The 18,711-nt window shown below is 42.4% G+C and overlaps 2 protein-coding genes across 2 annotated transcripts in view; one reads left to right on the top strand and one right to left on the bottom strand.

Moving 5' to 3' along the window:
- The first annotated feature begins 6,711 nt into the window (after positions 1-6,711).
- LOC5574022 (mediator of RNA polymerase II transcription subunit 8) lies at positions 6,712-7,714 on the top strand. The gene is made up of 2 exons (XM_001661063.2): positions 6,712-7,037; positions 7,099-7,714. The coding sequence occupies exons 1-2, from the start codon at positions 6,873-6,875 to the stop codon at positions 7,684-7,686; spliced, it is 753 nt and encodes a 250-aa protein (XP_001661113.1). The 5' UTR covers positions 6,712-6,872; the 3' UTR covers positions 7,687-7,714.
- Positions 7,703-18,711, bottom strand: part of LOC5574019 (tyramine beta-hydroxylase) — a 72,315-nt gene continuing 61,306 nt past the window's right edge. The window contains exon 4 of the mRNA XM_021851620.1: positions 7,703-8,144. Coding sequence (XP_021707312.1) covers positions 7,823-8,144 — 322 coding nt within the window. The 3' untranslated portion in view covers positions 7,703-7,822. The remainder of the gene's footprint in view (positions 8,145-18,711) is intronic.

Below are 18,711 nucleotides of genomic sequence, written 5' to 3'. Positions count from 1 at the left end.
CAGCTAAAAAATAATGTAAAATTATGCATTGTAATTCTTAAAAACTGTTTATACTGTGAAGGCATAATGAAAAAATATTCATTCCATGCACGGTGGTTTGCGAATACCCTTTAATGGGTAAAAAAATACCCATTATCGAATAGCAATCATTTCTGTCATAAAATGGGGGAATTTTGAAATCATGAAAAGGGTAAATAAACACCCATTATGTTTTGGCCATTGCTGATTAAAAATGGGTATTCAAAAACTCATTTATGGGTGAAAAATAGTTAAAGCAAACATTCCATGCAACTGTGTTGTGCTCAGTTCCGAAGATTAAGTATAATAATAAATAAAAGTTCATCTTTTCTTTCTTTGCAAAAACAGCGTTCAAAGAAGAGGTAAGGCTTATATAGTAATGTTAAATTTATGTTGATCTCAAATTACACAGACATTTCAGATTTCCCTGTTATTCCTGCCTCGGTTCCAGCCGGCTGCAGCAAAATTCCAACAATTGATAGATTAGAGGAACTTATGTGTGAATAATATAAAAGTAAGTTAATTAAAACTATATTTGTAAAATAATTCTTATTGTTCGTAATAAAAAAGTATTTGTATTGCAATTTTATTTCGAAACACGTTATTAAAGTTGAGGTCATGAAAATTTGCATTCCTCTTCTAAAAATGGGTAAATTTTTATCCTTTTTATGCCGCAAGCGAGATTTACAAAAAGGATAAAAATTTACCCATCATGTGACAGAAACCGCTTTTACCCGTTAAAGAGTAAACCGTGTTTACTCTTTAAATGTGGAGAGGCACTTCTAGCGGAAATGGGTAAATTTTTACCCATTAAAGGGTATTCTGAAACGACCGTGTGGGGTGAATACACGGTGGTTTGCGATTACCCTTTAATGGGTAAAAAAATACCCATTGTCGAATAGCAATCATATCTGTCATAAAATGGGGGAATTTCATAATTACGAAAAGGGTAAAAAAATACTCATTCTTCTAACTCACATGCAGTGTAAAAACGGGTTAAATTTTACTCTTTAATGGGTGAAAAAATAGTTGGAATGGAAAAGTCGAACCTGCGCGACCATCATCAGTTGGCAGAAGAGACACTTGTGCCGTTGAATATTAATAATATCATTCTTCAGAATGCAAAGCAGACAAGTAAGCAGCAAGTAAGTAGAATATTGTTTACGAATAACATATTCTTATATAGATATTACAATTGTATCTTATTTATTCAAAATTTCTTTCATTTTTCCAGAACTTCAACCGGACAACTTTTGATGTGAATGCTGCGTCCAGCTTCTGTGTCAAGGCCTTTTTTAATGATAATGTCAATCATTGTATAGATTTAAATAAAAACGGAAGAAATCGATGTTTAATTTCGATATTTTTACTTCACATGATAGAATTTCCTTATTTGCATTTTATTGAAACGGCTAGCATTATATTTTTGCCAAAAAGGGTATTTTTTTACCCATTTTGTAGTACATTCGACTGTTCCACAATGGGTAAAAAAATACCCTTTCCTTGACAGAAACCGCTTTTACCCGTTAAAGAGTAAACCGTGTTTACTCATAAAATGTGGAGAGGCACTTCTAGCGGAAATGGGTGAATTTTTACCCATTAAAGGGTAATCGCAAACCACCGTGTAGACGGAATATGGTTTTAGTATGGGTTTTAAGCATTTCAGTATTTAAATATTTAACCGTGTATGTAAGGGCCCATTCACAAAATTCATAACGCTTTAGGGGGTGGGTGGGTGTCCGAACGTTGTTACGAGTCATACAAAAATTGTAGAGTATCAATACAAAAAGCATCACGAGGGGGTGGGTGGGTGTCCGAAATGGCCAATTTTAGTGTTATGAAATAAATAAACAAGCCCTAATTTTACACGATTTGAGGCATAAATTTGCGTACATGTGAATTTTATGATGATGATTACAAAGATTTTTCTGAGAATTTTGGAATTTTAGCTAGAAAGAGATTACAGCATTTGTGGAATTATAATGTTCCTAACATTTTCAAGATTCCAGTACTGAGAATTTGATGAAATAGCAATAGAATTTTGAGCTTCCTCTGTGAATTAAAAAAAAAATAAACAGCATGTTGAATTCCGATGATGGATATGAATTTATTAGTATTTCTGTGGTATTCTCGTTATTTCGGAAGGTTTCTTAGTAGTATCCCTGGAATTCTTAGAAATAAAAATAAATTCTCACAATGGATTAAGGGATATATGGGATTTAACATTGTGACAGCATTGCTGATCTGTCAAACACACAAAGATACGGTGGCGCTATCTATGCTTTCCATAGCGGCCGTTTTGGTTAATTTAATGATCCATAGCGGTTGAATTAAGGATTTTTTTTTTTACATTTTTACATTCAAGCGAAGTATGCACTTCAACAGAAAAGTAAACGTTTATCTCGATGCGTGGAAAAGGGCTTATTCACAAATTTTATAACGCTGAAGGGGGTGGGTGGGTGTCCTTAATATGTTTCAGCTCATACAAAATTTGTAAGATGTTCATACAAAAAGCGTTATGAAGGGGTAGGTGGGTATCAAAAATGGCCATTTTCGGCGTTATGAAATTTGTGAATGAACCCAAATTTCTTGCAAGAAATGGTCAAAAGCATTTTTCTTTGATCGCAGTACGCAGTCGAAAAGAACTGTCATTTCAAGTGGAGCTCACTGTAGAAAATTTCTGGACCATTTCTTCAGCAGAAGTTTTTACTTTTCTTGAGCGAAACAGCATACTTAGCTTCAGAATTCAAAGGTTTATACTATAATAGAAGATTTCCTCTGAAATCTCAACGGAACTGGAAATCAAAGGGATCTAAAATTTATAAAAATTCCAAAGATTCGGACCAGAGTTTGCAGGAACCTCACTGAAATCTTAGAGATTCAGAAATACCGTCTTGAAGATACCCGAATAATTTCAAAAGATTAATAGCCAGATCAAATACCGGATTTACAATATTCCCAAAAGAATTCCAGAGTGGCTTCCATAATTCCAGAATTGTAATAACAAATCTAGAATGCCTATCGGAAATCCAGAATTACTATAGAGATTCCAGAATTCCAAAAGAAATCAGAGAATCTTGGATGTCAGTTAGTCAGTCATTCTTACATAAAATTAAGAATTACTTTATTAATTAGCTGAAATCCATCCGACATCTGAGAATTTCTAAGAAACAACATAATTATCGTAATACCAGATTGAACATAATTATCATAATGAGCATCTTCCCAACTAACAGTTTTAGCGCTATAAGCCAATATTATTTGCTTTGTGCTGTATAACAGTTGAATTGAAGCAGCGAACGCAGCAAAAAATGAAAGCTGTCAATAATAGAACGATTAGTGTTAATACAGCTGTAACACAAACGTTTTGCAGCTACAAATCTTAGCTGAATAAATTTCGTCAATTATCGTTTTTGCTGCTTTCACTAAGCTGTAATTCAACACCGTAAAAAATAGCAACCTAATGATGTGGAATAAAACTCGCCATTATCAATCCGGCTGCTTTTATACAATATGATTTGTTATGCTGCTCAATATATTGCTGTTTGCATTTGAGATGCAAGTGTTGAGTAAACGCCCTCCGAATGCGGTAACACAAAATAATCAAAGGACACCTAGCAACGATTATATAAATCACCGCCGCCCTAGCAAGAAAAATCTATCTTTGACATCGCATTTCTTGTGAAAAATCTTAACGCGTTTGGAGTTTCCGCATTTGATATTTGCATTTCAAATGCACACAGCAATATATTTAAGAAGCGCTTTGTCGTTAGTTATACAGCGAGCATACAGCAGTATGCTGTAAAACAACAACTTGTGGCGCAGGGGACGGACCTGGTGTAGTGGTTAGAACACTCGCCTCTCACGCCGAGGACCTGGGATCGAATCCCATCCCCGACATAGTCACTTATGACGTAAAAAGTTATAGTGACGACTTCCTTCGGAAGGGAAGTAAAGCCGTTGGTCCCGAGATGAACTAGCCCAGGGCTAAAAATCCCGTAATAAAGTCAAATCAATCAATCACTTGTGGCGCATCTACTCAGCTTGTTGGATGTAAACATTGCGTTTGACGTTTCGCACCCTTTTACAGCCTGATGAAGTGGTGTAAGCGTGGCTATGGCATCTTTTACGATCATTTTAAAATATTGTGTGAACCGTTTTCGATGTAGAACAAAACGGTGTGTTTTCTTTGCCTTTCAATATAGACTGTGGTGGCAACAAGGACAGCGTCGAGACTTGTGGATGCAGAGATCGTGAGTTCGATTCCAAGCGGTGGCAGGTAACGTTGGGAACATTAAATTCAGATACTTATGACACAGACAAACAGACGTCACACTCTCACCAATGTCCATCGACCACCTTTTTAACGACCGATTCAAATATATGGTAGGTGGCCAATCCACCACCCGCAGCGCTCGCATCGTTTTTGTTCGCGTCGGCCAACACACCGATTTTAGCATTGGGCGTACATGTCTTTGTGACTATGATTTTGATCGCGATTTGTTCTAAGTGTTACGTCTGTTTGTCTGTGCTTATGATATGAATTCCGAAAGCTGTGAAACAGCTTGAAAATAATATTTAATCCGATAATACAGCGAAGCTGTATAATAATTATTCAACAGTTACGAAATGGTTGAGAAAGCGCCTTCCGAAGATGTTACACAGCTACTTGTCATATAACTGTCGAGATAGAGCAATGATCGGTATGAATAAGAGCTGCCAACACAGCTTAAAAGTAGCTGAGTAGATTCGCCAGATTTGTTGGTAAAAGGATCGCATAGAAGCTTTTGTTCGTATGTACAGCTCCTTTACTTAGCATAAAGCCGTATAAAGAGGGCCTAGAGAATGTTTACATTTACAATAAATGTTAGTTGGGTTCGTACCTGCCACACGAAATTCACATGCAAAATGGTCAATTAACATTGAAAGCTCTCAGTTAAAAACTGTGTAAGTACTCTCAAGAACGCTAAGCTGAAACTTAGGCTCTGTCCAGGATAGTACCCATTAAATCAGGATTCATCGGAACATCCTCTCCGAGAAACGCACAGCCGCCTAACAGTTACAAAACTTAGGACCTGAGACAAGACTCGCGAAGACGGTCTTCTTTTTCTGTGATTGCTGAGTTTTTTTTTCTTATTCTACTTTGTGTTTATACCAATTATGCGCAAGCCGTTCAAATCCTCACATGAACCTCTCAGCAAAAAATGATTGAGTTTGCATAACATCGAATCATAAATCTGGAGCTCGATTTGAAATGGTCCTAAGTAACAAAAGTAGAATACTCGTGTTTATTTAACCATTAGGTAGATTCTACTCAGCTTAATATGAGGGTAAAGTACCATTTTGATATTATATTTCTTCAAAAATACAAAAATAATTGACACTTTGACGTAATTAACAGAAACTAGGAACAATAAAAATTTGTTCATTCGTCCTATTGCGCTTTCAGTCGAATGTAGCTAAATCTGAAAAAACGCGTATTCGACCTTTTGTCTTATATCTTCAAGTTTACAAAATCCCCCCAGAATCAGACTCTGGTTGAGCTACTAAGCAAATCATTTATTGAGATGAAGGCAAACAGCAGTGCTGGTGCTGTCATTTCCAAGGAATTCATTTTTTAGTGTTCCCGATTGTGAAAGATCTTAAGGAAAAGTTTAAGAAAACCGACAGCGACAATTTGCTCTCTTCGTTCAACTTTGGTTTAATCTTCGGCCTGTTGCTTTCCGAGCATCACCACATAAGTACCGATGATGCCTTATGAAGATTTTTTCAAAGATACGAGCAAGTAAATCTATCCGACAGCCGCATCCGTTGCATCTTCTGTAAAGTAGACATTTTGCGGAGATGTGAATTTGCACTGAGTAACATCGCTGATCGCATTAATCGCATCGTCAACGTTATGCAATACATACCTTTATGTAGAAAACTCCAGAAATTCTCTGAAAATCTCTATTTCTGTTTACAACGGTGGGTCGTATGTGCTTCACTGACCATCAATCAGTCCGATCGTACTTTGACGTATGGACATTTTCAGACGTCAAACGTCTGAACGTGCCCGTTCGATGTGCAGCGGTGACTGGCATTAGGTCGTATCGATTAGGTCGAATGAACCACAAACAATCTCAGATAGACGGAAAACTTATGTATGCTCGTAAATTAAAAAAATGAGTGTATTCTTTTGCGTTTGTTTAAAGGTTTACTGGGAGGGATTTCGTTTTGTGTCTTAATACGTATATTGTGTGCTTTTTAGCTGTTTGCTTGAAATAGGAATTGAATATCGTTTGAGAAACTTCATAGAGAGTTATCTCAGACAGTCAAAAATGTCACATTCGACCTTTTCAAATCGAGCTCCAGAAATAGTCGTTTGAGTGAAATTTCATGCCAGCAAAGTAGCAGACATTAGAAATAATTAATCTTCTGGTTAGATTTATCAGCAACTTTGGAAAAAACTGCTCCGCTGACTGAGGTTTTCAATAACAATTTACTTTGAACACAATACTTTTCACTTTTTCAACCATAAAAACGGTGGACTGCATTTGACGTTTCGTGAGAGGGGAATCTGGGCTGCATATGACGTTGATATTTTTCCTCTTCGCGAGTCTCTCTCAGCTTAGGACCTTTTGTAAAGATAAGCAAGAATTCATACTTGTTTAAGCCCACTGGGATTCAATGACGACACCTCGTCCACGCATTTGCAGCCCGAATTTAAAACGTCAAAGTACATTATTTTGTAAACACCGTCCCATATTCAGTTTTCGCTGCGAAATTTTCTCTTTTCCTTTAATTTTTCTGTAAAAAGTGTATTTTTCCAATAGTTAGCGAAGTGCTACCGGTAAAGCAGCGCGCCCATCAAAATGCAACGCGAGGAGAAGCAAATGGACATGCTCCTGGAAGCCGTCCTCAACCGGCTCAACGACCTGAAGCACTCGATCGGAGCAATGATTCACCGGCTCGAAACGGAATACGAAACCATTAACTGGCCAACATTTTTGGACAACTTTGCGCTGATTTCCGGACACGTAAGTTTAGTTCTCCCTTTATATTTCGGTTATCCTAAAATTGATGTTAATTTCCGAACAGCTGACGGGTTTATCGAAGATTCTTTCGTCGGAGATCGGAACTCCCCTCCGGAACTTGACCGTTCTTCCGCTGCTACTGACCCCGGAGCGAGATGAAGCCCTTCTCCAGCTGACCGAGGGTCGCATCCCAATTTTCTCGCACGATTTGGTACCAGATTACTTGCGTACGAAGCCGGACCCCGGAGCGGAATCTCGGATGGCAGCCCACGAAGCCAAGGCCAATAATCTGCAGCCGGATACGGCCGCCAAACAGGTGGCCCAGTATAACAAGGTAATTTCCCATGTGTGGGACATCGTAAGCAAAGCGCGGGAGGAATGGGACACGGAAGCGTCGTCGCGGCCGGGAATTCAACAGACCAGTTCCCTAGCGGACACACAGGCTTTGGTGGCCGCCGTCGGAGTGGGCAACGGACTGACCATGCCGGTTGGACCGGGAGGGGTGCCCAACGCTGGTATAATGATTCCACCGGCCATCCGCCAAGCGTCGCCGATGAGTGCCGTTTCACCCGGAGCGGGACCACTTGGGAAGATGCCCTCCGGGATCAAAACCAACATCAAATCGGCCAATCAAGTGCATCCGTATCGGTAAATAAAACAAATTTAAGTGTGTAATGTAAGACGGTTGTGGTTTGTACAAATTTATTATCTAGTTGTGAAAGCTATTTTGTGCAGGAAACTTGCCCTTAGAATCTACATCTTTTCACACGTAACAGTCAGAAGACGGTTTACTCCTTGATTTTTTCGTCCTCGTAAATGCATTCCCCGAAGACGTCGCAGTGTCCGACTTCCAGCGGTTTGAACCATCGCAGTTCCGGCGGGATGTCGCAATTGGCCCGGAGAGTGCTTCGGGGCGGACTGAACTCGGTTATGGGGGCTCCCTCCCAGTCGTAGCCCTCGAAGCGGAAACCATCCGATCGGTTGCACTGCATGCTCAGGGGTTCCTCCAGGTAGTACTCGAACAGCTGATCGGAGCGGGTTTTGGTCCAGTGGATCGAGTGGTAGTTATCGGAGCGCGCTCCGGCAGGGCTCACCGGTTGTTTCTCCACTCTGAGAAAAGGGAAGACATTTCGTTGGGTGATTTAATGTGTGCTGAAATAGGTTATTGCTTTCTTCATTCGGTCAATCCTTTCTCTATTTAATCAGTCCTGCCTTCATTTAATCAGTCCATTCCTCATTCGGTCAGCCTTTTTTTTTAATTCGGTCAGTCCTGTCTTCATTAGGTCAATTTTCTTCCATTTGGCCTGTCTTTTTTCTTTCGATCAGTCCTCTCTTCATTCGGTTATTCATTCATTCGATCAGTCCTTTCTACATTCGGCCAGTCTTTCTATCATTCGATAAGTATTCTCTTTTTTCAGTCGATTATTTTTTCATTCAGTCAATCTTTTCTTCACACGATAACTGTTAGATATAAGTGAGCCATGACTTAAATTTTCACTTTCTGTTCACACGTTAAACGAACAAGTCGTTTTCTTTCTGATCTGAACATACAATAGGTTATAAGCCTATCGTTTTCAAGCCGAAGTTCTAAAAATTCAAGATGAAATCCGGAAGTCAAGCAGGACCAAGCGGCACTTCCGTACAAGAAATTTCAAGTCTGCCAGGAATCGAGCGGTTATCCTGACGAGAGAACTGGGCTACGTGGAAGTTTGCCGTTCAAACGTACCTCGAGCTGGAAGATCTCTGAGAAGCCGTCAAGCCGGCGCTGAGAGAGGACGGAACGCAAAAGCCAAGGTAATTTTTCTCCTCGAACCCGTGAATTATGTTCACGTCAAGGAGGCGAAAACGGCACAGGAAGTGTGGGGAAACCTGGAGCGGGCGTTCGAAGATTCCGGCCTAACCAGGCGGATCGGTCTCCTTCACAAGGTAGTGAAAACGTGAATCGGATAATTTCAACGGTTCTTCAACTCAACGGAATCGGATTCAACATTTCGGAGGAGTGGATTGGTGCCCTGCTGCTTTGCGGTCTGCCGGAGGAATACAGGCCAATAATCATGGCCCTGGAAAATCCTGGAATCAGAACCACCGGCGACGCGATAAAGAGGTGCAAATTCCATTGGCGGATGCGGCGTTGTTGTCGAAGGGTAAACGTAACCATGGTAACCCCTGTTCTCAAGCCCGTCTGCAAGGACCAAGGAAGTGGAATATCCGTGAGCGATGCCCACTCCATTCCACAGCTGTCCGTGAATCTCCTCTCTGTCAACAAAATCATAAGTAATGGGTACTCGATGATATTCGACAACGCTGGCTGCAAGGTGATGAATTTGACCGACAACCTGGTGGCTACTGGATGCCATGAAAATGGACTATTTAAGTTGGAACAGCACGAGCGCAGCGGAGCCGGCAAAGCGTTGGCTGGTCCGTCGGATGATTCCATGGACGTCTGGCATCGGCGCTTGGGCCACCATGGGCAGGTACTACATCCTGTTTGTGGACGACAAATCACGCCGCATGTTGGTATACTTCGTACGAACGAAATGCGAAGGTGAAGTTTTGAGGGCGTTTCAAGCTTTCCTCGTGATGGCTGAGTGGCAGACCGGTTCGAAAATCAAAACCATCTGAACACAGAGGTCGAGTGACGTTTACACGCGAGACAAGTGAAGCTATCCGCAGTGACCAAGAAATATACTAAATTGGACCAGAAAAACACCCAAATATTTGGTGTATTACAGTGAAAACGGAAGAGCAAAGATTAATACATAAGTGTTAATAATAGTGATAGTTTTAAAAGAAAAAAAAAACAGAAGAAGAAAATATAAATTAAGAGAAGAAAAAAATAGTGACATAACCTAGAAATAAGTGAAGAAAAACAACAGTTAGAAGTGTAGGGAAGATGGATTGAGCGAAAACCCAAATAGTGACGAGAAACAGGTACAGCAAGGTGCAAGCCGGAGCAACAGGAGCCAAGGAAAAAGCAACACCACTGAGCCAAGGAGATGTCAACCAGATGGCAAGGAGAACCAGCAACAAATCGACCACACCACCACTCCAGGAATCGCCGGAAATGACGACAATTTTCGTGGAACCGGCAAACGTTGAACAAACGATATTCAAGCACCCAGCGGAGATCGCCAGAATATTCTCGAACAGTGGAATATTCGGATACAAAGATATCCGGAGCGTAGGAAGATTCCGCTTCCGAATATCATTCGATTCGACGGGAGAGGCGAACAAAGTCAACGACAAAAGGCTTCACGGAACAGGACTGAAAAAATACAAACCCATCGTAAGGAACGAAATAATTGGCCTGATCAAAGGAGTTCCACGTAACTTCAGCGAAAAGGAGATGAAGGACAATCTGGAATCCAACCAAGAAGTCACACTAATCGAACGAGTCAAACGAAAGGGACGAGGAGAGGAGCTAAGAATCACGGAACAGGTCAAGGTAACCTTCAAAGGGAAGGAGCACCCGGATTCGGTTCTCATCTACGGGGTACCGTTCAAGGTGGAAATATACATCTTTCCGATCAAGCAGTGTACAAATTGCTGGATGTACACTCACAAGACGACCGATTGCAAAAAAAGAAAAAAATGCGGAAAATGTGGAAGCGAACATGAAGACCCAAATTGCGACGACAGACCAAAATGCATTAACTGCAAGGGACAACACAGCGCGAATGCCAGGGAGTGCCCAGAAAGGATGCGACAACGGAAAATCAAGGAGGCGATGCAGAAAGAATGAATTTAGATGACGGAAGCCACAGAAAAGTTCCCGAAAGAAAACAACAGGTTCGCGCTGCTAGCCAGGATGGACGAATTCTCTGAGCTGAATGAGGAGGAGGAGGACAGCGAGGAAGAAACGGATACGCAAACAGTGGACCATGCAAAAAGACATAGAAACGAAAAGCAAAGAAGACAGAAAGGAAGAAATCCGGAAACTGGACCGGTCCGACACGAGAATCGAAATAGAGCGGAAATGGGAGTACCAGCATACCAGGAGAAAAAAGAACAGAACAACGACGCAGAAATCATCAAGCTGAAGAGAAAAGTGGACCGAATGGAGAGGAATTGGAAAACGATGGGAAAAATTATCAGGTTGCAGAAGGCAGTGGATGCGGAACTACGAGTGTCGAGGGACCAATTGTCGCTCGAAGGATTAGTGATAAAAATAAGCACAGTGTTGAAGGAGATAGTTAGCGAAATAGGAGAAAACATAGAAAACGAAGACATCAGCCCAGAAGAATCAGAAGAGATCGACAATGAATAATAGAATAAAAGTATTACAATCGAACATTCAGTCAGTGAGATTAACAGAAAAACGCGAAGAGCTAACATTTCTCCTAAATCAAACACAGATAGAATTAGCATGCCTACAAGAAATATGGTTGAAGCCAGAAGAAACATTTAACATTAAGGGATACAATTTCGTTAGTAAACGTAGAACACGAAGAGCTAAATATTAATTCACTCCTCCCCCTGGAAGTAGTAGGAGTTAGAGTAACCAACATGCAATTCCCATTCCTAGTTTTTTTTTCTGTATATGCACCACCAAACGCTCAAATTTCAAAAGAACTAGAAAAGAAAATTGTAGAATTTTTGGAAATGGTTGATAGGCGACATGAAGAAGCGATTATAGCGAGTGACTTTAACTCCCACAATCCAATTTGGGATGATACTAAACAGGCTTGTGCTAAGGGAAAAGCTATGGCGACGGCACTGGAATCCGCACGATTAATAGTATTGAACGACGGGGCGATGACAACAATACCACGAGTCAATGCTACAGCGTCAGCGATCGACATCACAATTGCATCCAAAAAAATCGCAGAAAAGTCAGTGTGGGAAGTAAAAGAGCACACATTCGGTGGATCAAACATGACAATAATTACGGAAATTCAGATTAGTATGCCTATAGCAGAAGTAACAATCAAAAAGGTTAACATAGACAGGGCAATAGCAGAGCTTAACAAAATGCAACCACAATACATATACGATGTTGAAGAAATGCAGATTATTTTTGAAGAAGCGATAGAAAAGTCAAGCTACATAGTAAGGAACAAGAAAGCCAACTACTTGAAACGATGGTGGAGAATGTTTGAAAGCCCATAACAAGCAAAAAAGCCTGCAGAGCCAAATGTTATTCCAGAAAGCTCAAGCAAAACTGAAAAGGTTAATTCGATCTGCCAAACGAAAAGATATACACGAGCTTAGAGCGAAAATCGATAAAGACACTCCGTCTGCTCAACTCTGGAATATCATCAGAGGAGCGAACGCTGCACTTACAGGAAAGAAGCAATTGGCACAACACGTGGTGCAACAGGAGACAGCCGAGAAATTCTTGGAGATAACGTACGCGAACCCTCAACTGGACAGGATGAGTCCAAGATGGCAATCCTTATCGGAACACCCAAAGTATGATTCAGCGATTTCAACAGAAGAGTTCGATAAATCAATTCTCAAAAAGAAAGACCACTCTGCACCAGGATTAGATAACATATCCTATCGAATGCTGAAAAATCTGAAAAGAGAAATACTTCTGGAGATCTACGAAAAACTAAACACCGTATGGAGAAACGAAAGGATACCGGAAAAATGGAGAGAAGTAAAGCTAATCCTAATTCAGAAAGCAAACTATACTGCAAACTCAATAGAAGGAAAAAGAGGTATAGCATTGCTAAATGTATTCCTAAAAAGCATAAACAACGCTGTGAAGGACAGGATAAGCGAATATGCAGAAGCAACAAAGCTACTACCGCAGCTATCATTTGGGTTCAGAAAAAAACCACTCAGCTATCGGCTGTGTAAACTACATGGTCAACACTATCCTACAAGCAAAACAGGAAAGGAAGGGATACATTGTAGTATTCATGGACATCAGCAAGGCCTTCGACAGAGTTGACACACGAATACTAGTACAGATGCTATTAAACAACCAATTCCCAGAAGGCATAGTGCGTTGGGTTCACGAGTACCTAAGAAAAAGAGCAATGGTTATCAATACAACGGAAGGACAGAAACGGAAAATTACGAACCAAGGATTACCACAAGGATGTCCACTATCGCCGGTGTTATTCAATCTATACACGAAGGATATCCACAAACTAAACGACGATGGAATAATACTACCCCAATTCGCAGATGATTTTGCTGCAATCATAACAGGAGACGAAAATGAAGTGACATCCAAAGCAAACAACTTCATAAGGAATATGAACAACGAACTGAAAAAGCTAAATCTCAACTTAAACGCAAGAAAATGCGCCGCAATAAACATTGGTAAAACACCGGATGAGAAAATTAAACTAAAACTAGGAAACGATGACATCGAAATCGTAAACGTCCACAAATATTTAGGATACGTAGTCGACAAATCATTGAGGCACAGAAGACACATCGAATACGTGAAGGAAAAAGTGGAAACAAACCTGAACGTAGTCAAAATGATCTCAAGCAAGAGGAGCCCGGCTAACCCAGAAACGATCCTAAGAATCGGAGACGCCCTGATCAGATCAAAACTCGAGTATGGTGCTTCCATATACGGAAAGGCGGCAAAAACCAACTTAAGTAAAATGGAAACTACGCTAAACGCATACGTCAGATCAGCGATGAGATATCTCAAATCCACCCCCGTGAACACCATGCTGGCGGAAAGCGGGAGAATGCCGATGACAATCAGGGCGGAATGGCTGACTCTAAGGGAAGCAATACGAATGAAATACCACGAAGACCCCAATAAACACTTCACGACAAATAGCAGCTACTTAACCGATGTGACCAATCTGCACAATGACGTACTACATCAGACGGGAAGCAGAGGACCAGACAGCCAAAGGGAAATTAGTGAATGGATACTGAGAATGCAAGACGTCAGCACACAGGTGGGACAACTGAAAGAGAAGAAGGAAAATATAAACAGGAACATACTGCGAGCACAGGTACTAAAAATGCTGGAAACAAAATACAAAGATCACTACAAGATATACACGGATGCCTCAAAAACAACTGCGGGTACAGCAATAGCATTCGTGGACATCCAAAAGGGTATTCAAGTTGGTAGGAAAATCAACGAAAATTATTCCATAATGAATGCGGAACTACTAGCCATCAGAGAAGCAATACGTTACATACAGGAAGAACAAATAAATCTAGTAGTCGTGTTGACGGACTCGAGGAGTGCTTGTGAAGCAATACTCAACACCGAAAATGCGAACGATAACTTTTTGGTCTACGACATCAACCAAATGAGAAACCAGCTGAGACATCGGAATATGAAAATCCAATGGATCCCCAGCCACATTGACATAGGAGGGAACGAACTAGCAGACAGAGCAGCAGTATCGGCAACGACAAGCACTCAGAACATGTTTACAGGCCTAACTCTGGGAGACACACTTAGGTTGGCCAAGAAAGAAATATGGAGTAGGTAAATGGTTACGAAATTATCAAGAATCATGCAACGAAAAAGGGAAATACAGATATCAAATACACAACGAACCAGAAAACAATATATGGTGTAGTACGATGAATCTGAACACCCACGAGAAGATAACACTATCGAGAATTCGAAGTGGACATTGTCTAACAAAAGAACGGAAATATACGTGGAAATGGGAGAACACAGAAAACTGCGACACCTTCGGGATCAAAGAAGACATCGAACACTTACTGTATCACTGTTCGAAGTATAACACGATAAGAGCCAAACACGTGATACTCACCAACCAAAAACCACTAAATGAAATACTGAAGGAAGCAAAAGAACACGAATACAAATCAATTACGAGATTCCTAACGGAAGGAAAAATCGACATATAAGTAACAACACATCGAGCAACATCTAGCATCACCGAGAAAAAAGCGACAAGACGACGGCGAGATGGATCTACATAGGTCCGAGCCGTGTCCAAATCGGACGACACAACAAATAAAAGAAAAACCATCCGAACAGACAACGGGCTGGAGTATACCAACAAGAAATTCCAGAGCTATTTGGAGAAGTTTGGTATCCGACATCAGCGAACGACTGACTACACCCCACATCGTCGAGCGTGATAGGTGTGTGCTATTTGAAGCAAACCTGCAAAAATCGTTTTGGACAAAAGCAGTTTCGACGACGGTGTACCTCATCAATCGATCGCCGATCCGGGGTCATGGGATGACATAAGAATGCTGGAGCGGAAAGAAGCCGGATTTGTCGAACATTCGGATCTTTGGAGCGAAGGTAATGCTTCATGTCCCGAAACCGAAGCGGCGTAAGTGGGATGCGAAGGCCCATGAATGTCGTCTAGTTGGGGACCGTTCAAATATTACGTAACGCAACAGGGGGAGGGAGGGGGTCTTACATAGTGTTACGGTCCATACAAAAAAAAATAGAATTTTCCATACAATAGCTGTTACGTGGGGGTGGGAGGGGGTCTAAAATTGTCAAATTTTGTGTTACGTAATATTTGAATGAACTCTTGGATTCAATGAAGACACGAAAGCTATCGTGTATACGATCCGGCAACGAAGACTACATCAAGAAGCCGAGATGTAACGTTCATCAATGTGAGCGACGCTGGTACACCGGCGGCAACAATCAAGAGCTGCAAACCATTGATCATCAAGCTAGACGTAGAAGAGGCGGTATCGTTTCCAAACCCAGAAGAAGCTACCGGCGGGCATCCGACTCCCGCGGATGGTGCAACTGCTCCAGTCCAGTTGAAAGCGATTGGGACGAAGAAGAATTCAAAGAAGCTGCAAGCAACATCAGAAGTTCATCCACAGATACCGTGACTGACATAACCGTGCTCCCCCCACGACAAACTTCAAATCCACCTCCGTCACAGGTGATGGTCGGGAGCACAAACTTCCAGGCAAGTATAGAGATTTTGCTATTTCGAGCAAAGGCTTGCCCTGTTCTCGTTTTTCCCAGATTCCTGCAATCGATGACAACAACCCATTGAATTCCGATGTGGCAAGCAGTGAAGCAAGCGGTTCATCGATGGGTCCTGAGCGCTCGAGGCAATTTACTGGTGTGGCCTCAGCAGCAGAGTGACGAACGAGCCACGATTTCTGACGACCCGACCACGCATCAACAAGCAATGAGTCAAGACGATTCGGACAAATGAAAGGTTGCCATGCACGAGGAGTTTGACGCTCATATGGCGAACGAAACGTGGATCTTGACGGAACTCCATGAGGGTAGGAAGGCAATTCGTTGCAAATGGGTCTACAAAACGAAGCTGGATGCCAGTGGAACCTTTGATCGACACAAGGTGCGACTTGTGATCAAAGTGTTTTCGCAACGAAAGGAAGTAGATTATGACGAAACTTACGTCACAGTTCGCTGCGATATCTGTTCGCTATAGCGGCGAAACACAATTTCGAGGTTCAACAGATGAACGCTGTCTCCGCTTTTCCCCAAGGTGAACTGACGGGAGAAATCTTCATAGAGCACAGTTCGTTGATCGGCGGAATCCATCCCTAGTGTGCCGCCTCAACAAGGCGCTATACGGGCTGAAGTCGAGTCTGGAACCAGAAGCTGGACCACATGCTGAAGCAGTTCGGGCTAACTCAAGCGAAGTACGATCACTGCGTGTACTACCGCATCGAGGGTAGCAGCATGATGTTCGTGGCAGTCTACGTGGATGACGTCATGATACTCTCCAATGACAGCGAATAGATTGAGCAAACGAAGACGTTTCTGAGTGGTCATTGCCGTATGAAGGATCTTGGTGCGGCAAAGAACTGCCTTGGAATCCGGATCACCCGAACGGATGGAACCATAGCGCTTGATCAGGAAGCCTACGTGGAAGCGATGCTGACAAAGTTCAACATGACGAACTGTAAACCAGCGAAGGTGCCGATGACCGACAAGCTCACGAAGAATATGTTTCCCAAGACGGATCAAGAAGCGAAGCAGATGGCCAACATTCCGTACCAGGAAGCAGTTGGAAGCCTGATGTACCTCGCTCAATGTACTCGGCCAGACATTCTGTATGCCGTGAATCGGTTGAGTCGGTACAATTCCAATCCCGGAATGCAGCACTGGGGTGCTGTGAAGACCCTGTTTCGCTACTTGCGCGGAACAGCATCGATGAAGTTGGTGTACCGCAAGGATGACGACAACAATATCAACGGTTACAGTGACGCAGACTAGGCGGCCGACGTGGACGACAGAAAACCCACTACCGGCTACATTTTTACGCTGTAAGGGGCAGCTATCTCGTGGTGCTACAAGCGTCAACCGACGATTGCCTTATCGACCTGCGAGGCAGAGTATATGGCACTGTCTGCTACTGTTCAAGAAGCATCGGGGTGGCAAGGACTCGCTGCACAATTCAGAGCGACGGGCCCAATATCCATCAACTGCGACAACCAGAGCACCATTGCGATTGCTAAGAACGGTGGCTATAACCCTCATAGACCAAGCACATCGACATCCGTCACCATTACATACGGGATGCGCTGGAACGAAAAATAATAAATATCAAATATATTGAATCAACACAATCAACGATCAACTCGCCGATGGCCTCACGAAACCATTACCACGCATGAAGCTTATTGTGATATTGCCAACAATTAGACGTGCAACTCGTACAAAAATCCTTTAATCAAAAGAAGGCAAAATCACCGATCAACATATGCATATGTGTAGTTCCGGGTCATTTGGCCGAAAGGGTCAGTTGGACAAACGCTATAAATTTTTAGATGTAGCCGTAAATCAAACTACACTGTTTGACGATTGTTAGGGAAGTGAAAATTTTATTCTAATAACAAAAGCATAGCCTACTATAAATAGTTTGGTTCGGACTGGACGCATTGCGCCTACTTGTTCCGACACTCCTCCTCGGACTGATCCGGACGCAAACCTATCTCCCAATGCAGCTTCTCCAAACGAACTCTTTGAAGAGGTTTTGTCAGCACATCTTCTTCTTCTTCTTCTTGGCATTAACGTCCTCACTGGGACAAAGCCTGCTTCTCAGCGTAGTGTTCTTTATGAGCACTTCCACAGTTATTAACTGAGAGCTTTCTTTGCCAAAGTTGCCATTTTCGCATTCGTATATCGTGTGGCAGGTACGATTATACTCTATGCCCAGGGAAGTCAAGGAAATTTCCTTTACGAAAAGATCCTGGACCGACCGGGAATTGAACCCGGACACCTTCAGCATGGCTTTGCTTTGTAGCCGCGGACTCTAACCGCTCGGCTAAGGAAGGCCCCACAGCACATCTGCGAGCATCGATTCCGTCGGACAGTAACGCAAATTAATAATACCTTTCTCCTGCAGGTCTCGTACGAAAAAATACTTCGTCTCGATGTGCTTGCTGCGTCGCTCGATCTTGTCGCTCTCAACTAGCTTGATGCAGCTCTGGTTGTCCTCAAATACGACGGTTGGACCTTAAGCTGCTTCTCCAATCTCCTCGAGTAGTCTTCTGGTCCAGCACAGCTCCTGGCACCCTTCAGCAAGGGCAACGAATTCCGCCTCGGTGGAGCTCAGTGCAACACAAGTTTGCTTTCGGGAACCCCACGCGATGACTCCTCCTCCAAGTAGCAGCAGGTGACCAGAATTGGATTTCCGGTCGCGGTAGTTGCCGGCCCAATCGGCGTCAACGAACATTTGCAGCTCGTCACCAGATGAGCCAAGATGCAGCTTGTGGTTGCTTGTCGTCGATAAGTAGCGCAGGACCCGTT

This window comes from Aedes aegypti, chromosome 1 (assembly GCF_002204515.2).
Source record: "Aedes aegypti strain LVP_AGWG chromosome 1, AaegL5.0 Primary Assembly, whole genome shotgun sequence".
Lineage (NCBI taxonomy): Eukaryota > Metazoa > Arthropoda > Insecta > Diptera > Culicidae > Aedes > Aedes aegypti.
Note: the sequence above shows the minus strand (reverse complement) of the source record. Positions and strands in the feature narration are given on the sequence as shown.

Coding starts and splice junctions, on each gene's coding strand:
- LOC5574022 (XM_001661063.2), top strand. CDS start 6,873: ATGCAACGCGAGGAGAAGCAAATGGACATGCTCCTGGAAGCCGTCCTC. Junction 7,038..7,098: donor TTGCGCTGATTTCCGGACAC/GTAAGTTTAGTT, acceptor ATTTCCGAACAG/CTGACGGGTTTATCGAAGAT.